This window comes from Xiphophorus couchianus, chromosome 15, assembly GCF_001444195.1.
Source record: "Xiphophorus couchianus chromosome 15, X_couchianus-1.0, whole genome shotgun sequence".
NCBI classification, from domain to species: Eukaryota; Metazoa; Chordata; class Actinopteri; order Cyprinodontiformes; family Poeciliidae; genus Xiphophorus; species Xiphophorus couchianus.
In genome coordinates, this window is record NC_040242.1 from 15,641,582 (window position 1) to 15,666,865 (window position 25,284).

The window sequence follows — 25,284 nt, forward strand, 5'->3', positions numbered from 1 at the left end:
TTAGAGACTTTATTTAAAGTTACTCCTGTAGGAAATCAGTGTTTGAGTGATTTGTTTTTTCTTTTCTTTTTGCAACAGGATACAAAATGTGTCCAGGTCATTTTATATCTTTCAACATTTCTTATGTATGAACTCGATGCCCAAATTTCTGCAATAATGGGATTTTTAAAAATTATTTTCTTTGTACTTGCAACCCAGCAGGTTGTTGGACTTGTGTAGTCGCTATTCTTCTTACTTCATACACAATGCGTCCATCTTTGAGTTGGTTGTTGTGACAGGACCAAATGAGTTTGGCCACACTGAGTGACCGCAGGAACTTTGACCAAGGTTTCAATCTCTTAGACCTCCTATTAGAGACAAGAGCTGCAGGGTCACAAGATGAGTATTTGTCACTTTAATCCTTTGCCACCTGCTTTTCTCCTTTTTTTTTTATTATCTTCCTTTTGATCTCTTAGTGTTCTCTAATCTTAAAATTTCAACATTTCTGCTGCTTTTCTGGCCCTCTTTGTGTTTTAATTTTTTCTTCATCCTTCTTTCTCCTTTTAAGCTTCTCCTACAACGTGCTGTGCAGAAAAGAAAGCTGGTCTGTGTTGCATAAATCAGTCATTCCTGGTGAACTAGATAGAGCAGAGAGACAGAGGCGGACAGTTCCCTTCAGACAACTGTCTTTTTTTTTCTTAACTGGGCTTAAGGTTTTCCTGATATTTCTAACCCCTTACTTTCACCCTTTTTCCTCCCCTTTCATCCTCCTTTCCTCCCACTACGCATTGCTTGATTCCTCCTGCCCAATGCTCCAGATTCCTACCATCTGGACTCAGTAGCTGCCAAAGGTATGGAGGCTCTTTTAGTAACTCCCTGAGTGCAGGAGCACAGTGCAGAAAATCCACTTTGGTTCCCTCCATCATCTATGAAGTCTGCCATACCCGGTTCCCATAACCCCAGTTCTTAGTCTTGACGATTTTTCAATTTTATCTGAAACTCAATAGCTATGATATCAGCACCACTGTGTGTGTGTGTGTGGCTGAAATAAATAATATGCTGTAGAGAGATAGAGAGAGTCCTTTCTTAGCTGAAGTTCATCAAATATCTTTTATGGTTGATGCAGTTTGGTGAAATATTAGTTTACTCTCTCTACGGAGACCACCTTAATAGATATTCCCTCACACCTGCATTCCTGACGTTCTTGGGCTGTGCTGATGAGTAACAAACATATCAGTCTGGAGTCCTGGCCCGCAGCCATTCAACTTGCAAAGCCACTCATCATACCATGCACAACATATTTCCTTCCATGCCGACAGACACACACACACATACACACACTAATGTCAGAAAGCAAGCCAGTCTTGGGCCTACATAAATACTGTCACCCAGAAGAAGTAGATGGTGCCAGGGGAGAGCGTTTGTGCATGTGCATGGATGCCCATGTTAAAAGCTATTGGGACATCTGTGAGTTGGCTGCAAGGGCCAAGTTGGCCATTAAATTGTGCCATGGGAGAGGCCCCTTAGAGGAATGTAATGTGTACCACTGAGCTTTGGCATGAACACTCTGCTGCTGGAACCCTGAGTTTTAGCAAATGCTCTCCTCTGAGGAGTTAGAACGGGCAGAGAATTGCTTCTCCGTCTGTGAATCATCGCGCCGTTGTTTCTTCTGTTTCCATTCCAGTCTGATGCGGTTGATGATTAATGCACAGGGTTTCTGTCCAAAGGCAGCAAATGTTCTCCAAAGCAGCAGCTCTAGATTGAGATGTAGGTTGTGAAACACGCATGCTTCTAGCTTGTTTTACTCCAACAATTTATAATTACTGGAATAAAAGTCTTACTAAAGCCTGTTCCCAGCAAGGTGAGATATTTGAAAGTTTTAGTGTTAAGTGTGAGTTTAGACACTAATCTGTATTGCCAAAAATACAAAAATAACTCTACATAAGAGGAACTTAATTTCCTTTTGGTGTACTGTGATGCGTATTCATAGTAAAACTCCTTTCATAATAGCAGCCTATTGGAAAATAATTTGTTAGCAATTGTATATTACTTCCTTTTTGCAGTATAGCTTTAACTTTAACATTTTATCTAATTTAACTGAAGCTGTAATAATCTTTAACAGAAATTTTTGAAAGATGGTCAGTGTACAAAACTAAATATTGTCGAACTTTCAAATATTCCAGAGATAGAAGAACATGACTTCAATTGACTTCAATTGTGTTGTCATGAACTGGCATTTTTAATGATCTAATCAGATTAGCTAGGTATGGATGTTAGCATTAGCATGCTAGGAATAGCATTCACATGCTCTGTCTGTGTAGGATGCGGTGCATTTTGGTCTATTTTGACTGCATCTAAAACTGTTTTTGGTCTCTATGTTTCCTCAACTCTCTTGGCTTTCCGTTGTTAACCAGAGACGAACAGGTGAATTGCTTGAATAGTTTAGATTTTTTTAAATCTAAATCAGCCCAATGAACTACAAAGTTCACTTGTTATTCAAATGTAGCAGTTTGTAGAGATGAGGTCCCCAAGGTTGCTTTTATGCTGTTTATTTTTGTTTTATAAATGGCATTGGCATCACTTTGTATTTTGTTTATTTGGCTCTTTTTTTTTGCGTGTTTTAATAAGACATACTTGGTCTTTTTGGATCAATTTGTGCGTTTTATATATATATATTTTTGTCTTTTAAAAAGTGCAGGAAGTACATTGATTTTACCTTGAAACCTTTTCAATCAATTTCTTAGAGAAAGGATTCTAAAAACTTGATCAACATCAATCTTATTAAGCTTTGGCGGTTTTACGTACGTTCTGTTTTTGTGTTTAAAACCTGTCGCCAGTTCCCACAGCTTGGATTTTATACACAGCATGTTATAGGTGGCCTATGTTAATGTTTTCTGCTACATCCTGTTTTGCCATTTTTCTGCCTTACTGTTGTTATTTAATGTTGAATTATATTTTCTCTGCTGCATCTCTGCATTAGTAAAATTATCTCAGGGTTTCTCACACTAGAACAGCCAGAAAAAGAAAACTGTATAAATAAAAGTTTATGTTTTAGCCTTTTTGTTAATCGAAAAAGTTAATATTCCTTTATCAAAACAGTAGAATGCAGCTGAGCCATTTCTTTATAATTTTTTGTTTACCATTGTCTTTTTTTTGTTTTGCTTTTTGCTTGGTTTGTCATGAAAGTGGTGTGGATGGTGGTGAGGCAGACGCTGTAGACCCAGGTATGATGAATAAGGAATTTAATAAGGCAACACACAGTCCAAAAACAGTCCCAAAGCCGGGCAGCACGGCCGAGCTAAAGCCAGGGCTCGACGCCGGTAGCAAACGGTTAACGAGGGACGAAAGGTAGACAGGGCACACAGGAACGGCACGACAAACGCCAAGGGCGGCAAGTAACGACAAGGACCCGACAAAGAACAGACACACAGGTGACACTAAATACACTGGGGGTAATCATAGAAACGAGACACACCTGGGAACAATCAAGGGGAGGACAGGACAACGAAGAGACTTAAGGGGACAGAAAACTCTAAATAAACACAGAAAGACACAGATCATGACAGTACCCCCCCCTCAAGGGCGGCTACCAGACGCCCAAGAAAAAAAAAAAAAAAAAAAACCCAAAAAACCCAACAAGGGTGGGTGGAGGGGTGCCGGACGGCGGGCCAGAGTCCAAACGAACAAAAAAAAACAACCCACAGTCGTGGGCGGAAAAACAAGAAGGGCCAAGAGTCCATAAACAACAAAAAAAAAAAAAAAACTACCCACAGGGTGGGCGGAGGCAAAGGAGGCGGGAACCACTGAGGTGGTCTGGCGGTCGTCCGCGGCAGCGGGAACTACGGAGGTGGTCCGGCGGTCGTCCGCGGCGCTGGAGGCGGGAACCACGGAGGCGGTCCAGCGGCCGTCCGTGGCGCTGGAGACGGGAACCACGGAGGCGGTCCGGCGGTCGCCCGCGGCGCTGGAGGCGGGAACCCCGGAGGTGGTCTAGCGGCCGTCCGCGGCGCCGGAGGTGGCAACGGGGAGTCCCGGGGGCCGCCCACAGACGGCGACGACGAGCCCCCCGAGGCAGGGTCTCTGGTGGAGCACAGGGGGTCTCAGTGGGAACACAGAAGGTCGGGGTCTCAGGAGGATCGTAGGGGGTCTGGGTCTCTGGAGGAACGCAGAGGGTCTCGGGAGTCGAGGTCTCAGGAGGAACACTGAGGGTCTCGGTCTCGGGAGGAACGCTGAGGGTCTCGGTCTCGGGTGGAACGCTGGAGGTCAGGGTCTCGGGTGAATTGCTGGAGGTCAGGGTCTCGGGTGGAACGCTGGAGGTCAGGGTCTCGGGTGGAACGCTGGAGGTCAGGGTCTCGGGTGGAACGCCGGCTGGAACGGCCTCCGGTGCGCCGGCAGGAACGCCGGCTGGAACGGCCTCCGGTGCGCCGGCAGGAGCGCCGGCTGGAACGGCCTCCGGTGCGCCGGCGGGTGCGCCGGCTGGAACGGCCTCCGGTGCGCCGGCGGGTGCGCCGGCCGGAACGCCGGCTGATTCGGCCTCGGGTGCGCCGGCCGGAACGCCGGCTGATTCGGCCTCGGGTGCGCCGGCCGGAACGCCGGCTGATTCGGCCTCGGGTGCGCCGGCCGGAACGCCGGCTGATTCGGCCTCGGGTGCGCCGGCCGGAACGCCGGCTGATTCGGCCTCGGGTGCGCCGGCCGGAACGCCGGCTGATTCGGCCTCGGGTGCGCCGGCCGGAACGCCGGCTGATTCGGCCTCGGGTGCGCCGGCCGGAACGCCGGCTGATTCGGCCTCGGGTGCGCCGGCCGGAACGCCGGCTGATTCGGCCTCGGGTGCGCCGGCCGGAACGCCGGCTGATTCGGCCTCCGGTGCGCCGGCCGGAACGCCGGCTGATTCGGCCTCCGGTGCGCCGGCCGGAACGCCGGCTGATTCGGCCTCCGGTGCGCCGGCCGGAACGCCGGCTGATTCGGCCTCCGGTGCGCCGGCCGGAACGCCGGCTGATGCGGCCTCCGGTGCGCCGGCCGGAACGCCGGCTGATGCGGCCTCCGGTGCGCCGGCAGGAACGCCGGCTGATGCGGCCTCCGGTGCGCCGGCAGGAACGCCGGCTGATGCGGCCTCCGGTGCGCCGGCAGGAACGCCGGCTGATTCGGCCTCCGGTGCGCCGGCAGGAACGCCGGCTGATTCGGCCTCCGGTGCGCCGGCAGGAACGCCGGCTGATTCGGCCTCCGGTGCGCCGGCAGGAACGCCGGCTGATTCGGCCTCCGGTGCGCCGGCAGGAACGCCGGCTGATTCGGCCTCCGGTGCGCCGGCAGGAACGCCGGCTGATTCGGCCTCCGGTGCGCCGGCAGGAACGCCGGCTGATTCGGCCTCCGGTGCGCCGGCAGGAACGCCGGCTGATTCGGCCTCCGGTGCGCCGGCAGGAACGCCGGCTGATTCGGCCTCCGGTGCGCCGGCTGGAACGCCGGCTGAAACGGCCTCGGGTGCGCCGGCTGGAACGCCGGCTGAAACGGCCTCGGGTGCGCCGGCTGCGCCGGTTGGGGGTGCTGGTCCCGGAGCTGGAGCTGGATCTGGGCTGGCGGAGAAACTGTGCGGATTGGGAGGCAGAGGGTTACCTCTCAGCACGGCAGCCGCCGTCAGGCACTCCCTCTCTGCCTCCTGTTGCAACTCCGCCAGCCCCAGATGCGGAAGTCGCGGGATCCATTCGTCCAGCATAATCACCAAGCGTGTGGCTATATTCAGGCGGTGACGGGCAGAGTATGGCCTTGCCACCTCTTCGACATAGTCCTTTATGGTTTTCCGCAAGCCCCCTGGGTCCATGATGTAATTAGCGTGCCTCACCGTACAATTGGTCGGGTCCTTCTGTCATGAAAGTGGTGTGGATGGTGGTGAGGCAGACGCTGTAGACCCAGGTATGATGAATAAGGAATTTAATAAGGCAACACACAGTCCAAAAACAGTCCCAAAGCCGGGCAGCACGGCCGAGCTAAAGCCAGGGCTCGACGCCGGTAGCAAACGGTTAACGAGGGACGAAAGGTAGACAGGGCACACAGGAACGGCACGACAAACGCCAAGGGCGGCAAGTAACGACAAGGACCCGACAAAGAACAGACACACAGGTGACACTAAATACACTGGGGGTAATCATAGAAACGAGACACACCTGGGAACAATCAAGGGGAGGACAGGACAACGAAGAGACTTAAGGGGACAGAAAACTCTAAATAAACACAGAAAGACACAGATCATGACATGGTTTTGTTGTGCATCCAAAAGTTAGCAAGTCTTCTTCTGAACCTTGTGACGCCACAGCTGCAGCCGTACAGTGTTTTCCTGAAGATGAAAACACACATGTAAATTCTCAAAAAGGAAAAATAAGTCTGCAAATAAGGTCAACTTCTTGCCTGAAGGTTTGTGCTGAGCTGTTATGAATCACTGCATTGGTTATGGTGTTATAAACAGGATTAAAAAAAAAAAATCAATTAAGCCCTCTGTGCTTTATGTTTGATGTCTCCCACCCAGAGTTACCCATTTCAAGCAGCCTAAGTGGGTTAGGTAATGCGCTTTACCACACATAATGTGTGATTAGGAAGTCAGTCCATTTTGCTTTATTATACTTTATATTTGAGCGATTTTCAAAGAAAGAGTCCTGACTATGTGCCAAAAAATTTCTTTTTGATATTTTTTTCCCCCTGTAAGTGCTAAAAGGTAAACAAGAAAAGGTTGATGTATATCCTGGTTTTTACTACAAATGTCAGAAACAATATACATTTATGCGATAAAAGAACTGATTCACGCCTTCCAGAAGCAGCGTCTCTGTGGGATTCTCTGAGACTGTTTAATTAACCTTTCTTCGCTCTTGCTTCGCAGCAAATTGCGGCATCCTCTTTTCCTTCCCAGCACTATCTGTCACTATCTTCTAGGCAGGCTTATGTAACACTTGCTGTACAGTGTGCTGTAAACACAGCTGGCTCAATGCAGCAAAACAGAGCTTAGCGAGGTGCAGGCAGTAATTATCCCTACATTCGTGTTCTTTCTCTTTCTGTGAACGTGTTTATTTTTATTTTAGCACGTGTGCTGTCCTCTGGTTCATCTCGGGGAGATGCGGAGGCAGCTTGCACGGCGGCATCATCACTTCCTGTTTGTCAGCTAGCTTTAGCCAGCAGACGACCAACAATGACCTTTTGAGGTGTATTTCTTGCTTCTAACTAAACCATGAAGTATTCTGCATTTTGAATCCTTGCAAGGACTGCTCTAAGCTGCTTTTTATATTGACAGCATGTTATATTTTATTTTTATTTTATCTTGTCTAAATTGCTACTCAGTGGTGGTTGTTGTGTGTCTTGTCTCTATGCTGCTGTAACTGCAAAATAATTTCCCTGCTGGGATGAATAAAGTAATTCTATTCTATTCTATTCTATTCTATTCTATTCTATTCTATTCTATTTGTATATAAATTACTTTGCTTAATCATCAGCACTGTTTCTTTTGCCAGAGCCTATTTGTTTTCCTCTCTGAGTGATTTTATCAAGATGATGAATGAATGTTATTTTCTTCTGTATCGCTGTTTTTTTCCCCCTCTTCTTTTTTTTTTATTTTAAATACCTCTATCCATGCGAAGGCCAAATGATCTGCAACAGGCTGCCCAAAGCATCATTAAGCTGATTTATTGTCTAAAATGCAGAACAAAACCCACTGTTTGAGCAGCTTTGACTTGTTGGGTTATTAAGAGAATTGATTAAACTATTTAGAGGCTGCAGGAAACATCAAATCTGGCCATTTTCAATAATTACACATGGAGTGTTTGGCTGTTTCAGCTGTATTAAAAAAACTTATGCAGTTCAATGTTAAGTGTTATTAACATGTTTGTGTTATATAGATTTGTTCATCTTTGTTTATTTAAGTGTTTAATTCTCTTTTTGTGATATTATAGATTATGAATAAGACATTTGTACATCTATTTGGTACACTATTTTATCTCTCTATATTATAATTGCTACAATTCCTCTTTTGAGATGTTAACACAAACCTTACATTGGATATAAATATAAATATGCCACACATTAAGTAAGTAAATAAGAAGAATTGTTTTTATATTGCTCCTTTCAAGACTCAACATGTGTGAAATCTGAACTGATTGAGTTTCAGCTGTGTTGCATAAAGAAATTGGCAAATAAAATTCATGCATGCAAAGAGGGTAGAAACCAGAAGCACTTGCAGCTGTAATTGCAGCTAGAGGTGTTTGCACAAACTATTGAGTTTGAATAAATAAGCAGAAGGACACTTTTAAGATTTCTTGTTTGCAAGAATTTTTCTAAGCCGTGTCTGGTTTTCCTTCCACTTTGTAATTATGCTTTACTGTTTATCTCAAGCATAGAATCTCTATAGGATGTATTATAGTACCCTGTAGATGTATTGTGGCAACATTTTAAAACTTTTTTTCTTTTGCAAAGGACTGTATTTCTAGTAAATACTCAACGAAGGAAGACTTTTTTTTTTTTCCAACTGCAGACCTAATAGTTCCTCTCGCAGAACATTTAGTCTGTATGGACTACATTTATTTTAAGTTAGCTTGAGATTTACCAAGTTAGGAGCTGTCCAGTGGTGCTGATTAACTTTTTTCTCTTTCTTTTCTCCCTTCAGTGTCATTCTGACAACATAAAACTAATTGGCTTTCTATTAGTGTAATTAGGAAGACACTAGGAGGCTTTTTTAAAATTAAGCATTGGCAAAAGACGGTTTAGACACTGACTACATTTTCAGTTTATCACAGGCCTAACACACTAACATTTAAATATTGCCATTAACATAACCTTATATCACCTATTATCCACACAAAGTACTTTAAAAATCACCACATGTCTGTGTGGAAGTCCCAGTGTGGCTTCTAATAATGGTAGCTCAACTGCTGCATGGCCATTAAAATCATCTGCTCTGGGTATTGTCATCCAACAATAAACAAGCCCAAATGACAAGGACAAACACAGCATGATATGTCATTGAGGTGGATTTCTATTTTTCCATGGAATGTCATCTTCTGAGCTTGTTGCTGGATCTTGATTAGAATTCAGCGTACAAGTCAATGTTTTCTTCAGTTGTCAGAAATTAGCTTCAAGGCTGGAAAAATCTGTTTTTTATTATTATTATTATTGTTTCAATATTGTATATCTTCACAGATTCTAACAAAGTAAGCAATGTTACTGATAAGAGCCTGTATACCTCAATTTTTTTAGCCCTGGCAGAGAGCCGAGAGAGTACATAAATGTATTGGACTCATTGCTTTGCGTTTGTGTCACATTACTGTATTTGTATGTAGTTTGAAGAGCATTCATGTGGTGTGTTGTGATGCAGGAAGCAAGTATAAAATGTGCTTAAATTGTGTAGAATAATGGTTCAATTGTTTTTTCAAAAATAGTATCACCTCAGAAAACACTAGGTTTTCCCAGTAGTACGGTGGAGCATTTAATTAATTTTTTTTTTCGGTTTCTTGCCTTTTTATATCAAAACAAAATATTTTTTATCTGCTGGGTTTTTCTTAATCATGAGTTCCACTTGTATCTTGATGTTGGAAATTCGTGTTTTAAGAGTGAATATTTTTTGAAAGGGTCCCTTCCAGTCTGAATTTCACTGGTATGTACACGCAGCCCCACATGCCCCTCCACAAATAACCCACATGGTTGAAGTTCGTACCAAGACATCAGATGCAGTCTTGGTTTAAGAAACTCAATCGACATATTCTCCACTCTAATTATTTTTAGAGAAGTATGTTTTAAGTAAATATTTGTCTGCCCAAACAACTAATTATTTTTATTTTCTTGAAAATAACTGACACAAAGGTTTCTCTGAGTCCACTAAAAGTATTACTTTATATGTGCTGCAATTTTTCTGATTTTTTTTCCCAGACCTTTGACGATGTAGGGAACAAATTATATTGGTTTTCCAATTGAACACTGAATATTTTGTTGCTACAGTATTTTTGAGCAAGGAAAATAAAATTAGCTCTTTGTGTGTGTTCTGTGTTGCGCTATAGATTATTCTCATAAGCATGTGGCCCACAGACTGATTAATTTTATGCATTCTTAACGGTAATTGATATATATATTTCTTTATGTTTCAAAATCACTAACTCATAGCGGGACAGATAAAACAACAGTTTGATTTCTACAGAAACCTTAGCAGAATGGAAGTGGTTATCTGATCAAAACACCTAAGTTAACGAGAACAAACCACCAAGAAATGCCCCTCTGGCCTATCAGGAGCTAAATAAATCTGAAGAAGGAAATAGCACTCAGCGAGCAGTTTCTGGGGAACTTTAAAGAGGAATTATTTTGGCTTTGGGGTCTTTTTTTTTTTCTTTTCTTCAGTATGTTATAAATGGCAGGAAAAGTAAACAGCCCAGAGCCCACAAAAGAAGAGAGAGATTACTTTTCACAGAAAGCTCCCCAACTGCTGAAGCGCTGAACAAATGTGAATTTAAAGACCAAAATGTTTTAAATAAACATGAAATGTAAATGTTTGTCATATTGTGCTTGCCTTTAGGTAAAGCTTACCCTCCGGAGTTTTACTACGACACCTACAGCCCTCTGTGGCAATACAGGCCGCGAGTCTATGGCTTCAAGCTGCAGTGGACCCAGATGAACCCCGGTGCTGTGGACCCCATCGTTGCCTACAGGCTCGGCATCAGACAGGTAAGAATGCAAAGATTTAAAAAAATAATAAGTTAAATTTTCTTGTGAAAGTTTTCTAAACCCTTTAACCTTTTCTCATTTTGCGACAATACAACCTCGCATTTTTACAATAGACAGAAACATACTGCCAATGTTATTCGGCTCTGGAGAAAATGAAGAGCCCACTGCACTGAACCCCATTGAAAACTTCCTGGTTATTCCACCAAACATAGATTTCTGAACTCTTCCTCAGTTAAAACATTATTATTGTTGTTTCTAAATGAATATGAACTTGTTTTCTTTGCATTATTTCAGGTCTGAAAGCACTGCATCTTTTTCGCTATTTTGACCATTTCTCATTTTCTGCAAATAAATACAGAATTTGTGCTTGGAATGTCAGAGATGTGTTGTCAGTAGTTCATAAAATAAAACAACAATGTTCATTTTACTTAAGCATATACCTATAAAGACTAGAATTAGAGAACTGATAATTTTGCAGTGGTCTCTTCATTTTTTCCAGAGTTGTATAAAATGGGGCATGCAAAGGGAGGAACATGAGGATATTTGTATTGTGATCATTTAAAAAATAAATCGATGCCAATTTAAATGTGCTACAGCAGTGTTGTAATATTTCAAGTTTTCCAGTTGTGGTAGTTTGTGACCCTGTGGGGGATCTCAGAAACAAATGTATTATTTGATAGCATTTCAATACACAACATTGGGGTTTAATTTCTAACTTTTGGTGAAAAAAATAATAATGTGTATTTTGTTGTTGTTTAAATATGTATTTTGTAACATTAGAACATGAGCTGAGTAGAAATACATGCCACACATAGTTCAACTCTGTAATGTTTTTCTTATTTGATCAGTTTCATCAAATGATAACAAAGTAATTTAAGTGTGTTGTAAAATTAGAAAATGTGAAAACATGCTTTTGAAGGGCATGGTCAGCTCTACATAATTGAGAAACCCTTTTTCTGAGTTCTTGGTGTCAGCAGCATAGGATTTTTTTTTAGTCCTACAACAATAACTTCATCATTGTACTTAAACTTCATTGATTGATTGTGATGGTGCGATTTACTTGTTTACAGATTAACTTTATATCTTCTTAAATGTCCACAGTGGATATTAAGCTTAAATAGTAAAAGGCATGTGTCTGAAGACAGAATTATTACAACTTAAACTCAGTCGTGCTTAACGTCCACTGCATTGCTCAGCTGTTTCAGACTTTTCAGACTATATAAACAAAAACCTTTCAACATGAAACATGAGTGTTGAATATAGAGCAACTAGAAGTGGTACTTATAGAGTTTTATTTCCTCTCCATGGTCTGTCTCATTATGCTTGGTGGAGGCTGTTAACATATTAGGAGTCGTATACGGTGTTTTTTCTCGAACTGCTTCTGTTTGTGCTTCCCATCAGAGAGGTGGAAGTGGAGCCCCGGAGTGAGAATTAGCACGCACTCCTCTTGTTTTCCCTGCTTCTCTTGCAAACTCCACAGATGACAGGCAGGCGGCATTGATGGATGGGAAGGTTGCATTTTCTCTCTGGGCAATCAATGTTTACCTTCCTCTCTCGGTTCTTCTCTCTCTCTCTCTTTCCCCGGATTTCCAACTAGAAAAGGTTCATTCTAAATATAATTTTTTTTTTATTACGGCCACAAACATTGCATTGCCCTTATAAGTTCAGGTTAATGTTGACATTGCAGTTAGGAATTGCACATTTGGATGATGACAAATAAAAAAAAAAAATCAAACAGAAAGCAAAACAAATAAAAAATGCATGCAAGCTGCAATTCTGAATTTATCTCATTCCTGCTCAGAATTAGCAAACACGTCCTTGGTTGTGTTTGTAATGAATAATAAAAATCACGTTCGCTCTACACCCTGAAGGAACACAGAGCTTCAAAACACTTTCTAAGGTTGTTATGTTTGTGTAGTGCAATGCACTTATTTGCCTGTTATGTTACTTGGCGGAGTCAGTAAAAACAATATTGCTTTTACTGAACATTTTGTGTGAAAACCTTCAAAAATGCACAATTTGTTATTTAAGTTTCAGCCAGTTTTCTGCACATTCTAAGGTTTTAAATTTGTGCGAAGCAAAACCCTGCTAAAATCTAATATTCTCATTTACTTATTAATAAGAAAAAAAATCGCATAGATTTTTTATGAATGTAAATTCATTCATTTATTTTTTGCATTCTTGACGTGAGCTCATAATTATTCTTTAGGTTGCCACTCGTTCTTTCTGTAGCTGATTGCATTTCAGTGTTTAGAACAGATTTGAAGAGACTGATTGGATTTTTTTATATATATATATATTCTGGAAAAGTTAGTCAGACAGCAGCAAAAGTTTCATGGCAGCTTGCAAAAGAAAAATCAAGAAATGAAACAGAAACATGTGGGAGTAAAGGCTCCTTTTGTAAATAAAAAAAAATAAAAAATTGCAGAGATATCCCCAGGATCGCTGTGACTGGTGCAGTAAAGAAAGCTCACATGCACACTGCAACACTTAAATCTATTTATAGATCCAGCAGCAGCTCCCTTGCCTTTCCCAGAGAATTATGATCATTTTCCCCCCACTGCCTCTGAATTAATACCTGGTAGTGGTGAACCTTATGCCTTTATAACGGATTGCTGTGTGTTATCGCCCGGTGCCCTCGTCAGAAACAGTCTGACTGGAGGGGAAATGGGAATAAAGCTGTAGCTGAAAGGTATGCACCAGCCAGACGCACAAAGCATAAATCACAGCATCTGTCAGAGATGCAGCAGAAATGTGTGACATCTGCCCTTATTTTGATATTGTAGCCAGGCTTCAAAATCTTCTCTCTGTTCCTAGAGCTTGATTTTCTTTCAGCAAGATATACCAAATGGTAGCTCATATACATAGGCTTGATCCTGTATATGTCTAGAATATATAAGGGGAGCAAGCAGAAAAAGTTATAGTTCAATTCATTGGCATGCTTTTTGTGGTGAAGTTTTCAAGTGAATTTTTATCAAATTCACTTACCATATTTTCCGGACCATAGAGCGCACCTCACTATAAGTCGCACCCACAAAGTTTTTTTTTTAAAAACTGGAAACGTACATATATTAGCCGCACCGGGCTATAAGGCGCTGGTATCTCCGCCGCTCTCGGTTTTCCACAAGGAAGCAGCAGAGGGAACGTCCTTAATAAATCTGCTATTAAGGACGTAGAAACGCCGAACCATGGATTCGCTCACTCCAAGCTTACGTCTCTATTTTCCTCCTGAACTGCCAGATCGATAGCCTTTAACTTAAAAACTGCATCATATCAACTTCTTCGTGTGGTTCCCATGGTATGAGTTTGAAAACATTTCTCTGTCTTGCCTGCTGCTAGCATGTGCTTGTTCTAAGTGAAAATTAGTGTTTTCTTCTTTGGTTTCCAATTTTGACTTCCAATGATTCACTTCCTGCTAAAGAGCCCCCTGGTGGTTGAAGAGAAATTCACAGATAAGCCTCACCGGGCCATAAGCCGCATGGTTCAAAGCGTGTGGAAAAAGTAGTCAAAGTAATATAGTCCAAAAATACTGGGGGGGGTTTCTGAAAGAGAAAAAAATACTTATGAAACCATCGCTTAACATCAGCTGAGAGTTTTTTCGAGCAAAATTGCACAGGAAGGCAATGGCCAGGCTACCCAAATTGCTGCAGGACAAAATGTTGTGGCTTCAGTGATAAAACAATGTCATGCTTCTCAACACAGACATCCACTGGACGAAAAATGCAGCAAGCTCTCATTAAGTTTATTTAGATTTTCTTCCAGGCATGTGTGAAAGGCACATATCAAATCATCAAACCTCCCACACACAGTGTCAAAGTGTTTCTGATTACCCTTTCATAGCTTGGTGAACAACTGTTTTGTAGGTTTGCCTGCACACTACAGCAGTGATTATTTAAATGGTTTGTCAGAAATCTTGTTGCACTCATACATAGTTTGGATTTTTGCTTTAAATTGTTTTAATTATGAATTATTTGTCCTTGCTCCTGAAGACCTGAACTCAAAAATTTGAGTATTTTTTTACTACAGATAGGAAATGTTCACCATCAACACTAATAATAAATGACCAATAGTGACGACAAAAAGAAAATCTGGGCTAAAATACTTGTTGAGCTATTGCAGTTGTGTTACTGCTATAAATTGATCAAAACTGACACATACTTAGTGAGTTTTCATACATTTTAGGGATGACTTCAGCCACAATTAATACAACTTGACCAACATTGTTCTCCACTCTTGTAAGCCACACTCTCCTGCCTCTGTATTGTCTTGTTGAATTGATCTGACATGTCAGGATGAGCAAGCGGATCAATAGAAGCCATATTAATTACATGCTGGTAATCCATAGACGATTTGCTCCTGTCAAACATGACGCCGTCCGTTTGATTGTTCTCATGTTGCTTCTGGCTCACAGGCTGACTTTGAACATTGCTAACGTCTTCCTTTTTTTTTCTTTTTCTGAAGTTACCGCTGCTGCTGCAATCACGTGAAATAAATCGATATGTTTTTAATCAGAAATTCAGGAAGAAAAAAAAACTTGACAGGAGGTAGATGACTCAATTTAGCAGAGCCAAGAAAAAGGCCCAAAAGTCAGGAGTTCTGTGGTTTAAATTGACTATTTCATTTTCATTTTTATGTTAATGGCACTTTTCGCTTTTAAATGAGGGAAAAGCTGATGTTGGCTTTCGTTTGACGTTTTTCTTTTGACAACACTAGTTTTAAGGGCTTACTTCTACTTGCAGCTTCAGAAAATACACAATGACCACTCTGGACATAATAATATATGTTTTTAAGATTCATGTGCAGCATTATACATTTTTTAGCCAACTCGACTAAAAGTGGAGTCTGGAAAAACAAATGAAGCGTGTTCTAGAAGAAAATCTGTTATTTCTCCACAATAGCGTCCTCTTCTAACCGTGTTATCAAATAGGTTTTAGATAACATGGATTTTCTGATACAGTACTATTACTACTATTACTACTTCCATCCGAGTGAAGTGGTAAGATGTTTTTTTTTTCATATTACAACATATTTTACAGATTTTTGTGAAACCTTAAATACATAAAATGGGTGTCATAAATTTGTTTTATCTTTACTCTTTACGGTTATATTAATCATGTGGGTTTTTTTTTTTATTTCATCTCCTTGCATTTTAACACTGTTGCGTTTTAGCAGTGATTTTGCTAAAAGTGGAGTCAAACGGAAATGTCAAGGTAACACATATGGCTCTGCACATAAGAAATGCCAAATCTTATGTGCTTAATTTATTGATAAATTGGTCAAAACATGCTTTGTGATTTACTTTTTTTGTTACAAGAACAGACAAACAACTATTCTATGATTATTTTATTGGCACTACATCTCATCTGACACCGCTCCAGTTTTATTGTCAAGTAAAAACTGTTTTTACTGATGTTTTTAATTGATCACTAAATTTAGCTCAATTATTGAAAACAAAGATGTTCAAAGAGTACAAATTTTTTCTGAAAACTTTAGTACAGTTTTATTTATATCTACAGTACAGACCAAAAGTTTGGACACACCTTTCTAATTCAATGGGTTTTCTTTATTTCCATGACTATTTATAAGGCAAGAAATCCCACTTATTAACCTGACAGGGCAGGTTGACCTATGAAGTGAAAACCATTTCAGGTGACGACCTCTTGAAGCTCATCAAGAAAATGCAGAGTGTGTGCAAAGTAGTAATCACAGCAAAAGGTTGCTACTTTGAAGAAACTAGAATATAAGGGGTATTTTCAGTTGTTCTACACTTTTTTGTTTAGTGCATATTTCCACATGTGTTATTCATAGTTTTGATGCCTTCAGTGTGAATCTACAATGTCAATAGTCATGAAAATAAAGGAAACTCATTGAATTAAAAGGTGTGTCCAAACTTTTGGTCTGTACTGTATATATAAAAACCAGCTGAAACAGAATCTCTCCTTGTTGTTGCTGATTAGATCCATATTTGTGTTAGCACTGTAGCACAGCTAGATGCTACAGGAACTATGAAAAGTAGCTGTTTTATTTGTAGAGGATGCTAAAATGCTGCTCCCATACCAGATTTACAGCTAAATATATAATTGTAAGCATATCCACTTTGACAATTAAAATATTTGACTTTAATTTTGATTTCTTTTGTCCTTTTGTCTTTGCTGGAAATAAGAAATTTCAAGTTGGCGTTTTCCATCAAATCCAAAACAATAACATAGTGTTTAGGTTTTGCAATCCTTCCATTTTTGTGGTCTTTTGCTTTTCAAGTTGCGTCTCTTTGTTACTTTTGTTGAAATGTTCCTTTTTATTGAACTTCCTCTTTCTCAGCAGCCCTCTGTCTTTTCAAAATGAATATCTGAGTTTCTTTATCCAGCGTGCCCCTGGAGGCCACATGTGTCTGAGCCCTTTTTTTAGACCCATTGTAAAAATGTATGCACATTGGGGAACAATAACAGCATGAAATTAATAAAACACAAAGCAAAAACATGTAGAAAGCTTAGCTGAATTCACAAGTCAAACATGAAAAGCATAAATGCTGCACTGTGCACTTCTATATGTTCACGCAAGGCATTATAATTAGCTGGTTGCCAAGAAGCAGCTGAAGAGCTCGTTGCTGTGATGGTGAGTGAAGCAGGCAATTTAGAAGTAACATTAGTCCTCTCTATCTGAACTGATGCAGTGCTCTCTGAATGGGACTTAAAGGGTTCCCCACACACTCACATTCTGCCACAAGCCTTCCCACTGGCATCAGAGTAAGTCCACATTTAGTGTGCTGTGCTTAGCAAACAAAAGGTGATTGTTTTTTTTCTTTTTCTGTTCAAATCTCACTCAATGAAGCAAGTGTCAAGAGCCAAGATAGCAGCAAACAGGAAAAACTGGAGACATTCTGGAAGCATGACAAAAAACAGGATTAATGCTAAAAGGCTAATATTGTGGATGGAAAACAGATTGCTTTTATCATAAAAAAAATAAGTTTAACAGTCTTAAAGAAAAGTGTTGTTACATTCCATTACACATAATTTTATTGCAAATGTTGTTTTAGACATAGTGGTAGTGGTAAATCCAGAATGTGATATAAATTGTAAATAATTTCTATCAATAATATAAATGTGGTAGTAATAAATATAAATGTAACAATAACAATAATAATGTGGGGATAGTAAATATAAATGTGATATAAATAAATATTTGTTTTTTCTCTTTACTTCATCCAGAATACTTTTTTAAAAATTATAGTATTTGTATTAAAACATGTGGCAACAACTATTGCTAAACATCTATAATTCAAGAAAAAAAAGACACAAATAGGCTGAATTAAATAGTTGGGTCCATATGGGATGTTCTAAGTATTTCAGAAATTGCTTATCTACTTGGATTTTTACACACAACCACTTTGTGGGTTTACAGAGAATGGTCCATAAAGAGAGTGTTTCCAGTGAACATTAAAAGTCCAGGCAGAATTACTTTGTTGGTGTTTGGGGTTCAAAGGTAGACTCGTTTCAGATGTTGAGAGCGCAAATGACAGCTCGTTTTCCGGCCAACAAGAAAAACACATATTAACGTCGTTTCCCTTCCAACGAATAAGATCTGTTTTGCTTAAAATTGTTCCCTCTTTTATTTGAGAGTTTGAGAAACACACACGCTGTCAGCCCAAGACTGTGTTAGCAATCAGCAGCAATGCCGTTTGTACTGAAGAGGAAGGAAAATATTTTCAGGTAGGGACAAGCTAGCTCTGTCGGGTGAATCACTCTATTTACCTGCAAAGGTAATGGTGATGAAAACTTCCACCCCATAATTACAGATCATCCAAACTACAAGTAATTACTTCATTAGTACTGTGCTCACCTAAACACTATGACTCCAGTGCTCTGTTATCACACCTTCGTTCACTCCATCTCCATTGCGCCGGGCTTGCAACTGACTCTTCAGAGTGCAAACGAAAGCATGAATAATCAGTGTGCCGCAGAAGAAGTAACTTATCTTGGAGCAGGTCATTCCCTTAAACTGATTCCTACAGATAAAATGTAGCCAACTCTGCTTCTTTCTGCCCCCGATAGACTGCTTTTGGGTCTTTTTAACATCCAGATGGGCCGCATTGTATCGCTGCTGATGAAAAACACTCAATATTTTGTGTGATAACCGGGCTTATTCAACTGGAGAAAGGCTGTGTACACTGCAGGGCCAAATTTGAAATCCAAGGTCCATGTTGAAATGGGTTTGCAGAACACTTTAGAAAATGTGTGAATGATGCAAACATAGCAGCATTCATCAACACCTGGGTCACCCACATATGGTTGGGATTTTTGATTGCACGACTGAATGTAAGACTCTTTCTTCTGCTTGACTACTTTGTGAAAAACATCATTCAAATGGTTGCAGCAGCCAGGAAAAATGAGTTTGAGTCATTAAAACAACAAAATATTCAATGTATTTATTTCTACTGGCACTTAGTGGTAGTTTTAGTCGGCCTATAGAAACTGTTAATTGAAAAATGACAGCCTTATTTTAGAGGTTTACATTTAAAACATATTCAGTCTTTTACACACAATATTGTAAATAAAGTGGTAACAAACTGGTTTTATTGACTTATTTTCTATACTGACATCATCCGATGAGAGCTGTGACATAGGGTGCAACATCGTGACTAGTTCCTCAGAGTTTTAAATGCCCAACGGTGTTTTCACTTACATGTCTTCCCTTCAGTTCAGTAAAGCAACTTTAATAAATGCTACACCAATTTATATTCTACATAACCTGCAGATCCTAATCTTTAAAGCCACTTTTGATTTTTACCAGTCGTGTTTTATAGCCTTTGGATTAGAGAGCAAACCTCAACAAACTTAGGATATTTGAAACTGGAATTTAATTACGTTTATGTTATTGCGGTTCCCTGCTTTCTTTAGATTGTATTGATTTTTGCCTTTTGGAGTTTTAATTTGTCTTTGTTAAACTGTGAATATGTGATTATCTTGATCAATACTGCAACCTTGATTGTTTATTACAATTACTCTTTGAGTGCAAAAACACTATTTATTGCGCCCCGAAGTATTATTTTCTAAAGTTCATGTTTCACAAGTAAAAAGTGTGTAGTTGTGTTTTATTCCTTCCATCATTTCAACAGCTTTGAAAACACAGCAAAATGTCCTGTGATGCATCAAAAACTTAGAATTTTTGTGGTTTGTTGGTTAAAAATCTACCAGTGAAGAATAATTATCAGGGCGTGAAAATTTGCTCCGTGGTATTGTGAGTTTTAATCTTCATTTTACGCAACATGGAAGTCGTAGGGGAAACATTGAGTCAAATTAAAAGTTACATTTCGCTGGTATATTATGTATTTGTAACCGTTTGCAGCTGAAATGAAAATCAAAATAGACTAAATTAACTACGTGGCATTGCATCAAATGTTTGGAGGGATTTTCTTGACAAAGCTCAAACATTTTAATCGTTTTGAACAGATTTGCAGTGACGTCTGAGTCCATTTTGTCATATTTGCAACAGCTGTTATTTATGATTCACTCATTAAAACAGAGCAGGGCTGTGATTTCTGTACAGCTTGAAAAACAATACAGCAAATTTTTGCAAATCAAATATTCATGTGTTAACTACGCTCTCAACTTTAAAGCTCATTTTATGTTGACAGCTTTGTGCACAAATGTCAGTGACAACATCATCAAGTGCCGTTTACACTCTACTAATCCCGTTTTCTTGCTGGTTTTTCCCTTCAGGTGGGCTTGCAGCGCTGGTGGGAGCAGGAGATCTCTGTGGGCGATACCATCGGCAGAGGGGAGCTCATGACACACAACCTTACCGAGCTGATAAGACCCGAATCGTACGAGGTGCGTCTCACTCCCATCACTCGTTTTGGAGACGGTGACCCCACCGTCCGGATCGTCACCTACAGTGGTAAGAGTCAAAAAGTGTCTTTTAAGTGTTGTCTCAAGAAGCGACATAAAAGCAGGTCGAAAAAGAGAAAAAACAAATTAAGTGCTGGTTCTATGTGTGGCGTAAAACACATCTCCGTGGTGTTGCAATAGTGACTATGACTTTGTAATCCAGTTTATGCGTCTGCACCATGACACATGTTCATCAATTCGTGGATGAATATCACAATTTCACTTTGGCATCAGCAGCCATTTCTGTGATCATGACGGAGATCTATTATGCATGATATGTATGAGGATGGACCAGTAAAAAGTGAACTCATTAAAGTCATTTGAATTGCATCTAACGCATTAAATCTTGAGAGTTGAGCCTGATTTCAGCGCAGCGTGCTTTGCTCCTTTCCAGCTTGAGCCAAATGAATGCTGATCAACTGACTAATCTCTTCCTCTGACCTTTATTCCCTGAGTCAGGTTTTTATCCTTGGCTTGGTTAAAGGCTGACTTGTTGTTTGTGTGCTCGAGAGATCGCCGTAACATCAGAGCATCAGATGACTCAAACATGTCATTTAGGTCATCAGACCAAACAAAACTGGTCAGAGATGATTCATGTTTCTCTGCACTCAGTTTGCCCATGGACAACTTTTTTTTTTTTTCTTGTTTGTCTCTTTTTTTCTGCCGGAGGATTTGTTGTGTCTCCTGGAATGTTTCTCTAATAGCACAAAGGTATTTTTATTTCAGTGCTGATCAAACAGAGCAATCGTAGTATTTCATCCAGTTTTAGACTCTAAACCAAAGATCATGGTAATAAAGTAAAGAGTTGTGCTTTACAAAGAACTGTTGTAGAAACTGCAGTGAAATTGCAAAAAGATAAGTGTTTCAGTTTGAGATTGTTGATTGTTGTTTCTCCTTGTATACGTAAGGAATGAAGAAACAAATGTATATTGAGAAGCCCACTACACTAAGTTTCAACAAAGTGATTCAAAGCATGAGTTTCAGGATTTGCATAGTGGAAGCAAACCAGGGTTGTGACATTAATATCCTAAATAATATGGATATTTACCTTAAGTTGAGCAATACTGCAAAAAGCTTAAGACTTTGCTGACAGTTTAAATGAACTCTGGCCACATGAAGGATTCTCCTCCACAGAAACATCAGATCTGGAGTTTATACAATATTTACATTTAAGCAAAAAGAAATCATGTAGTTTTAAACTTGAATGCATACTGGAGATATTGTTTCATCATAGTAATATGCATACATCAATAAAACTTTAGTATGCTATCAGAATTCCTGCTATCAAGGGAAGCAGTGAAACATATATTCTCTAATATGACATAAAAACCACTGCCGCATCTCAGATTATTGTCCCAGACTTAGAGGACAAAAGCACAGAGATAGGAATAGGTAAGACATATAGTCAATACTGTTATATTCTGCAGCGCTCCATATAAATGCACATCTCCTAGGTGATCTTTTCTACGTCTTTATCCTCTATGTCAGTTATGATGACCGAGAAAAGTGTTTCAACTGCGCTTTGGCTGTCTTCTCGCAAGCAAGCCCCTCTTTGTAGCTGAGCTGCAAGAATAAATAGACAACTTCAGAGTCTGAGTCAGAGTAAAAGCAGCTTAGCAGGCCGCTTCTTGGAATACTTTTCTTTTAGCCGTTCCTTAGCAGTTTACCCGTAATCAAGCAGATCCATTCGATAACGCCACATGCAAAGAAAGATGAGAGACGTGTCTGCCTGACCAGAAGAAAGCAATGTTAAGTTTTTTCTTTTAAATCTACATTCTTATGCAACTATGAAGTGAATAAAACTATTGTAAGGCGTCCAAAATAAAACAAAATGAAAAAAAAACAAAACAGTAATGCTGAATGTTATTTCTTGTTAAATCCAAGTCTACAGTTGGTACTTTGACTGCTCTTCCACAACGACTGCAAAACAATTTTACCAAAACTTTTTTTATTTTTAAGTCATTCAGTTACAGATTCGCTGGTGTGCTCTGTATCAGTCCTGCAACATAGCTGACTTCATCAATTACATCCAGTCCTCTGACCACAGTCCATCACATCACCATGGCTACCATGTTTAAATGCATGGTCTTCCCTCTGTAAATACATTTTACACCGGATTTGACTGAAAGCCATACCTTCCAAATCGTACAACTCACAGAAAGTTTTGATGATCACAGATACAACTTTTAGATGCTTTTTCATAACCTGCATTTGTATAGCGCTTTATCAAATCAGAGGATTCCATGAAGTCACTACCGCCTGAGCGTATTTACTGTTAGACACATTATATTAGACGGATGTCTTGATTCTAACCACCAGGCAGTAATCAGGCATCGATGTGTCTACTGAAATCCACCCTCCAAAAACGTGTTAAGTTTAGCTATTTTATGATTTAACAAGGGGGGCAGTTACATTTTCAAATACAACCGCTTTTGTTTCGGGACCTTTTTTTCTTATCCCTTAGCAAACGGTTAGTATGTCTTTTTAAAGGCGGATGGAAAAACCCTGAAAATATAACATGTTAAAGCAAAATATGGACAGATTACTTGCACATCCTTTTGATAATATATGATACAATGTCTAAAATATGGCAAGAAATGAAGAAAACTAAGCTAGATCAATATTTTTCATAAAGCACTATGACTAAGACACTAGGGCTGAAGGAAGATTTGTCCTTTCATTCAAGGACAATATGTTAGAAATATTAAAGATGGACATCAAGACAACATAAAATCTCAAAATACGCAAGATGCTAGTGAGACTATTGGCTCACCACAAAAATAATCAGCCAAGTAAACTGCAGGTTGAGCCCAATGAACACACACTATAATACACTTTATTTTAAGGATATAAAATACCAGCTTGCAGGTACAGTTTTATTCTTGGCATGTTGACTGATATGCAACGAAAGGGTTGACAGTCCCATCCAGATACCCAGGTACTTGAGATGTGCATTTTCATAAAGTAACTGTTTTCCGTCTATCACTGCCTGCTGAGATCTTCCTGAGTGGCGCTGCTGCTGCAGTTGTGAATAATTTAGTTTCACTGCAGCTCATCACGACTGTTAGGGGAAAAGAGAATCCTAGAAGAGGCGGGAAGACAGAGAAACAGGCAAACTTTCCCCCAGTGGTCTGGGCTAAACCTTGAATTGAATTCAGATGAACTGAATCGAGTTGAATTCAGTCAAATATGTGAAGAACTGTGGCTAATTAAGACAGCGAGAAGCAAAGGAGGATAGTCGGAGGGAGCCAAACTGGAGCTGAAGAGAAAAGGGGAGAGACAGAACAGAAAGAAACCAAGTAAGTTTTGGTGTTCAAATCTCCAGCCTGCACAACAAGAGACTGGACTAATTATCACTCTAGGGTGCTCTGTTCTCCCATGCTCTCTATAACGTTACTGTATCAGGCCAACGCAGGTCTGAGCCAAATTCACTCTGCACCGAGAACGGGTCCCATTAGTCACCCTGACTGACGGCTGAAATGCGGCCCGAGATCGTCTGCGCTATGGCTACTGTTTAATCATGGTAGGAGAACAAGGACCTGAGGGGGCTCCTGTGTACAAACTGTCAGTGTTTTATTACATTCAGGGCTTTCCAATCTAAAGAAATATATTGTAGTATTTTTTTTTTCTGTATACTGTAGTTAATCATTGTGTTTGTTTATGGGGTCTCATCCTTTTGCTCTGTTTATGTGAATTTACTTGGATATTTTCAACTATTCTAGTTATTATTAAGTGTGCGCCCAGCTTTATACACATTTATCTTTATAGAGGACTTTTAGCACAAATGCCACAGTTGTGGACGAAGGCCGCCTCTGTTCTGCCTCCTGCACTGACAAACGCTGTGGATCAAGTTGTATAGATTCAGTTCACCGTTTTTTGAGCCGTCTTGGTGTCAAACAATGGTAAAAATGGGAAAGGTTTTTACGATTATTAAGAAATAAAAATCTTGCATACATTGGTACTTAGACCCCTTATTTAATATGTTATATAACCACCACTGACTACAACTATAGTTGCAAATATTTTTGTATATGCCTCTTTCAGTTTTGCACAATTTGACAGATTCTTAAGTAGCTTGTGCTCGGCCTGATTGGTCCGTCAGGGAACATCGGTTTTTCATTTTGACACAAATTCTCACTTGGTCTGGACTTTGACTAGGCCATTCTAACTTATCATAATCTTTCCATTGTAACTTAGCACAATTGTCCTGTCGTAAGTTAAACCAGAACCCAGGTTTCAAGTCTTCTACAATTCAAGTTTTTTTTCAATATTGCCTTGTGTTTAGCTCCATACAAGTTTCAGCTTGTCCTTGCTAAAGAAAAGTCGCCTCAAAGCATGATGCTGCCACTGCCATGTTTTATCGTGAAGACAGTGTGATCACAGGGATGTTTGAAAATCTTGTGTTGCTTTCCTTTTGACTTCACATTTAGACGCTACTTTGTGTTGACATAAAATACTAATATAATAATTTTTTTATTGTGACAAATTTTAAGGGATTTAAACATGGCGTAACCCTGCGTGATTGGGTGTGTGCACCTCTTTGTTTTTCCATCCGTACAGCATTTTGAAAATGGTTCTCTATGCCTTGGATGGTGAGCAATTAGTTCCCAAAGAGTCTAAAAAAATTACTACGTAAAAAATAAAATGTAAAAAAGCGTGATTCAGCTGGTCGAGCCATTTTTTTTTTTATTATCTACGATGGCAGTAGATTTTCTGTGACTCTGCAAGAAAACACCCAAAGCAG

The 25,284-nt window shown here is 40.2% G+C and overlaps 1 protein-coding gene across 4 annotated transcripts in view; it reads left to right on the plus strand.

Moving 5' to 3' along the window:
• Positions 1–25,284, plus strand: part of LOC114158692 (MAM domain-containing glycosylphosphatidylinositol anchor protein 2) — a 201,399-nt gene that overhangs the window by 147,103 nt on the left and 29,012 nt on the right. For all 4 annotated transcript variants that reach the window (XM_028040436.1, XM_028040437.1, XM_028040438.1 and 1 more), the window contains exons 11-12: positions 10,508–10,656; positions 20,373–20,550. In XM_028040436.1, coding sequence (XP_027896237.1) covers positions 10,508–10,656; positions 20,373–20,550 — 327 coding nt within the window. The remainder of the gene's footprint in view (positions 1–10,507; positions 10,657–20,372; positions 20,551–25,284) is intronic.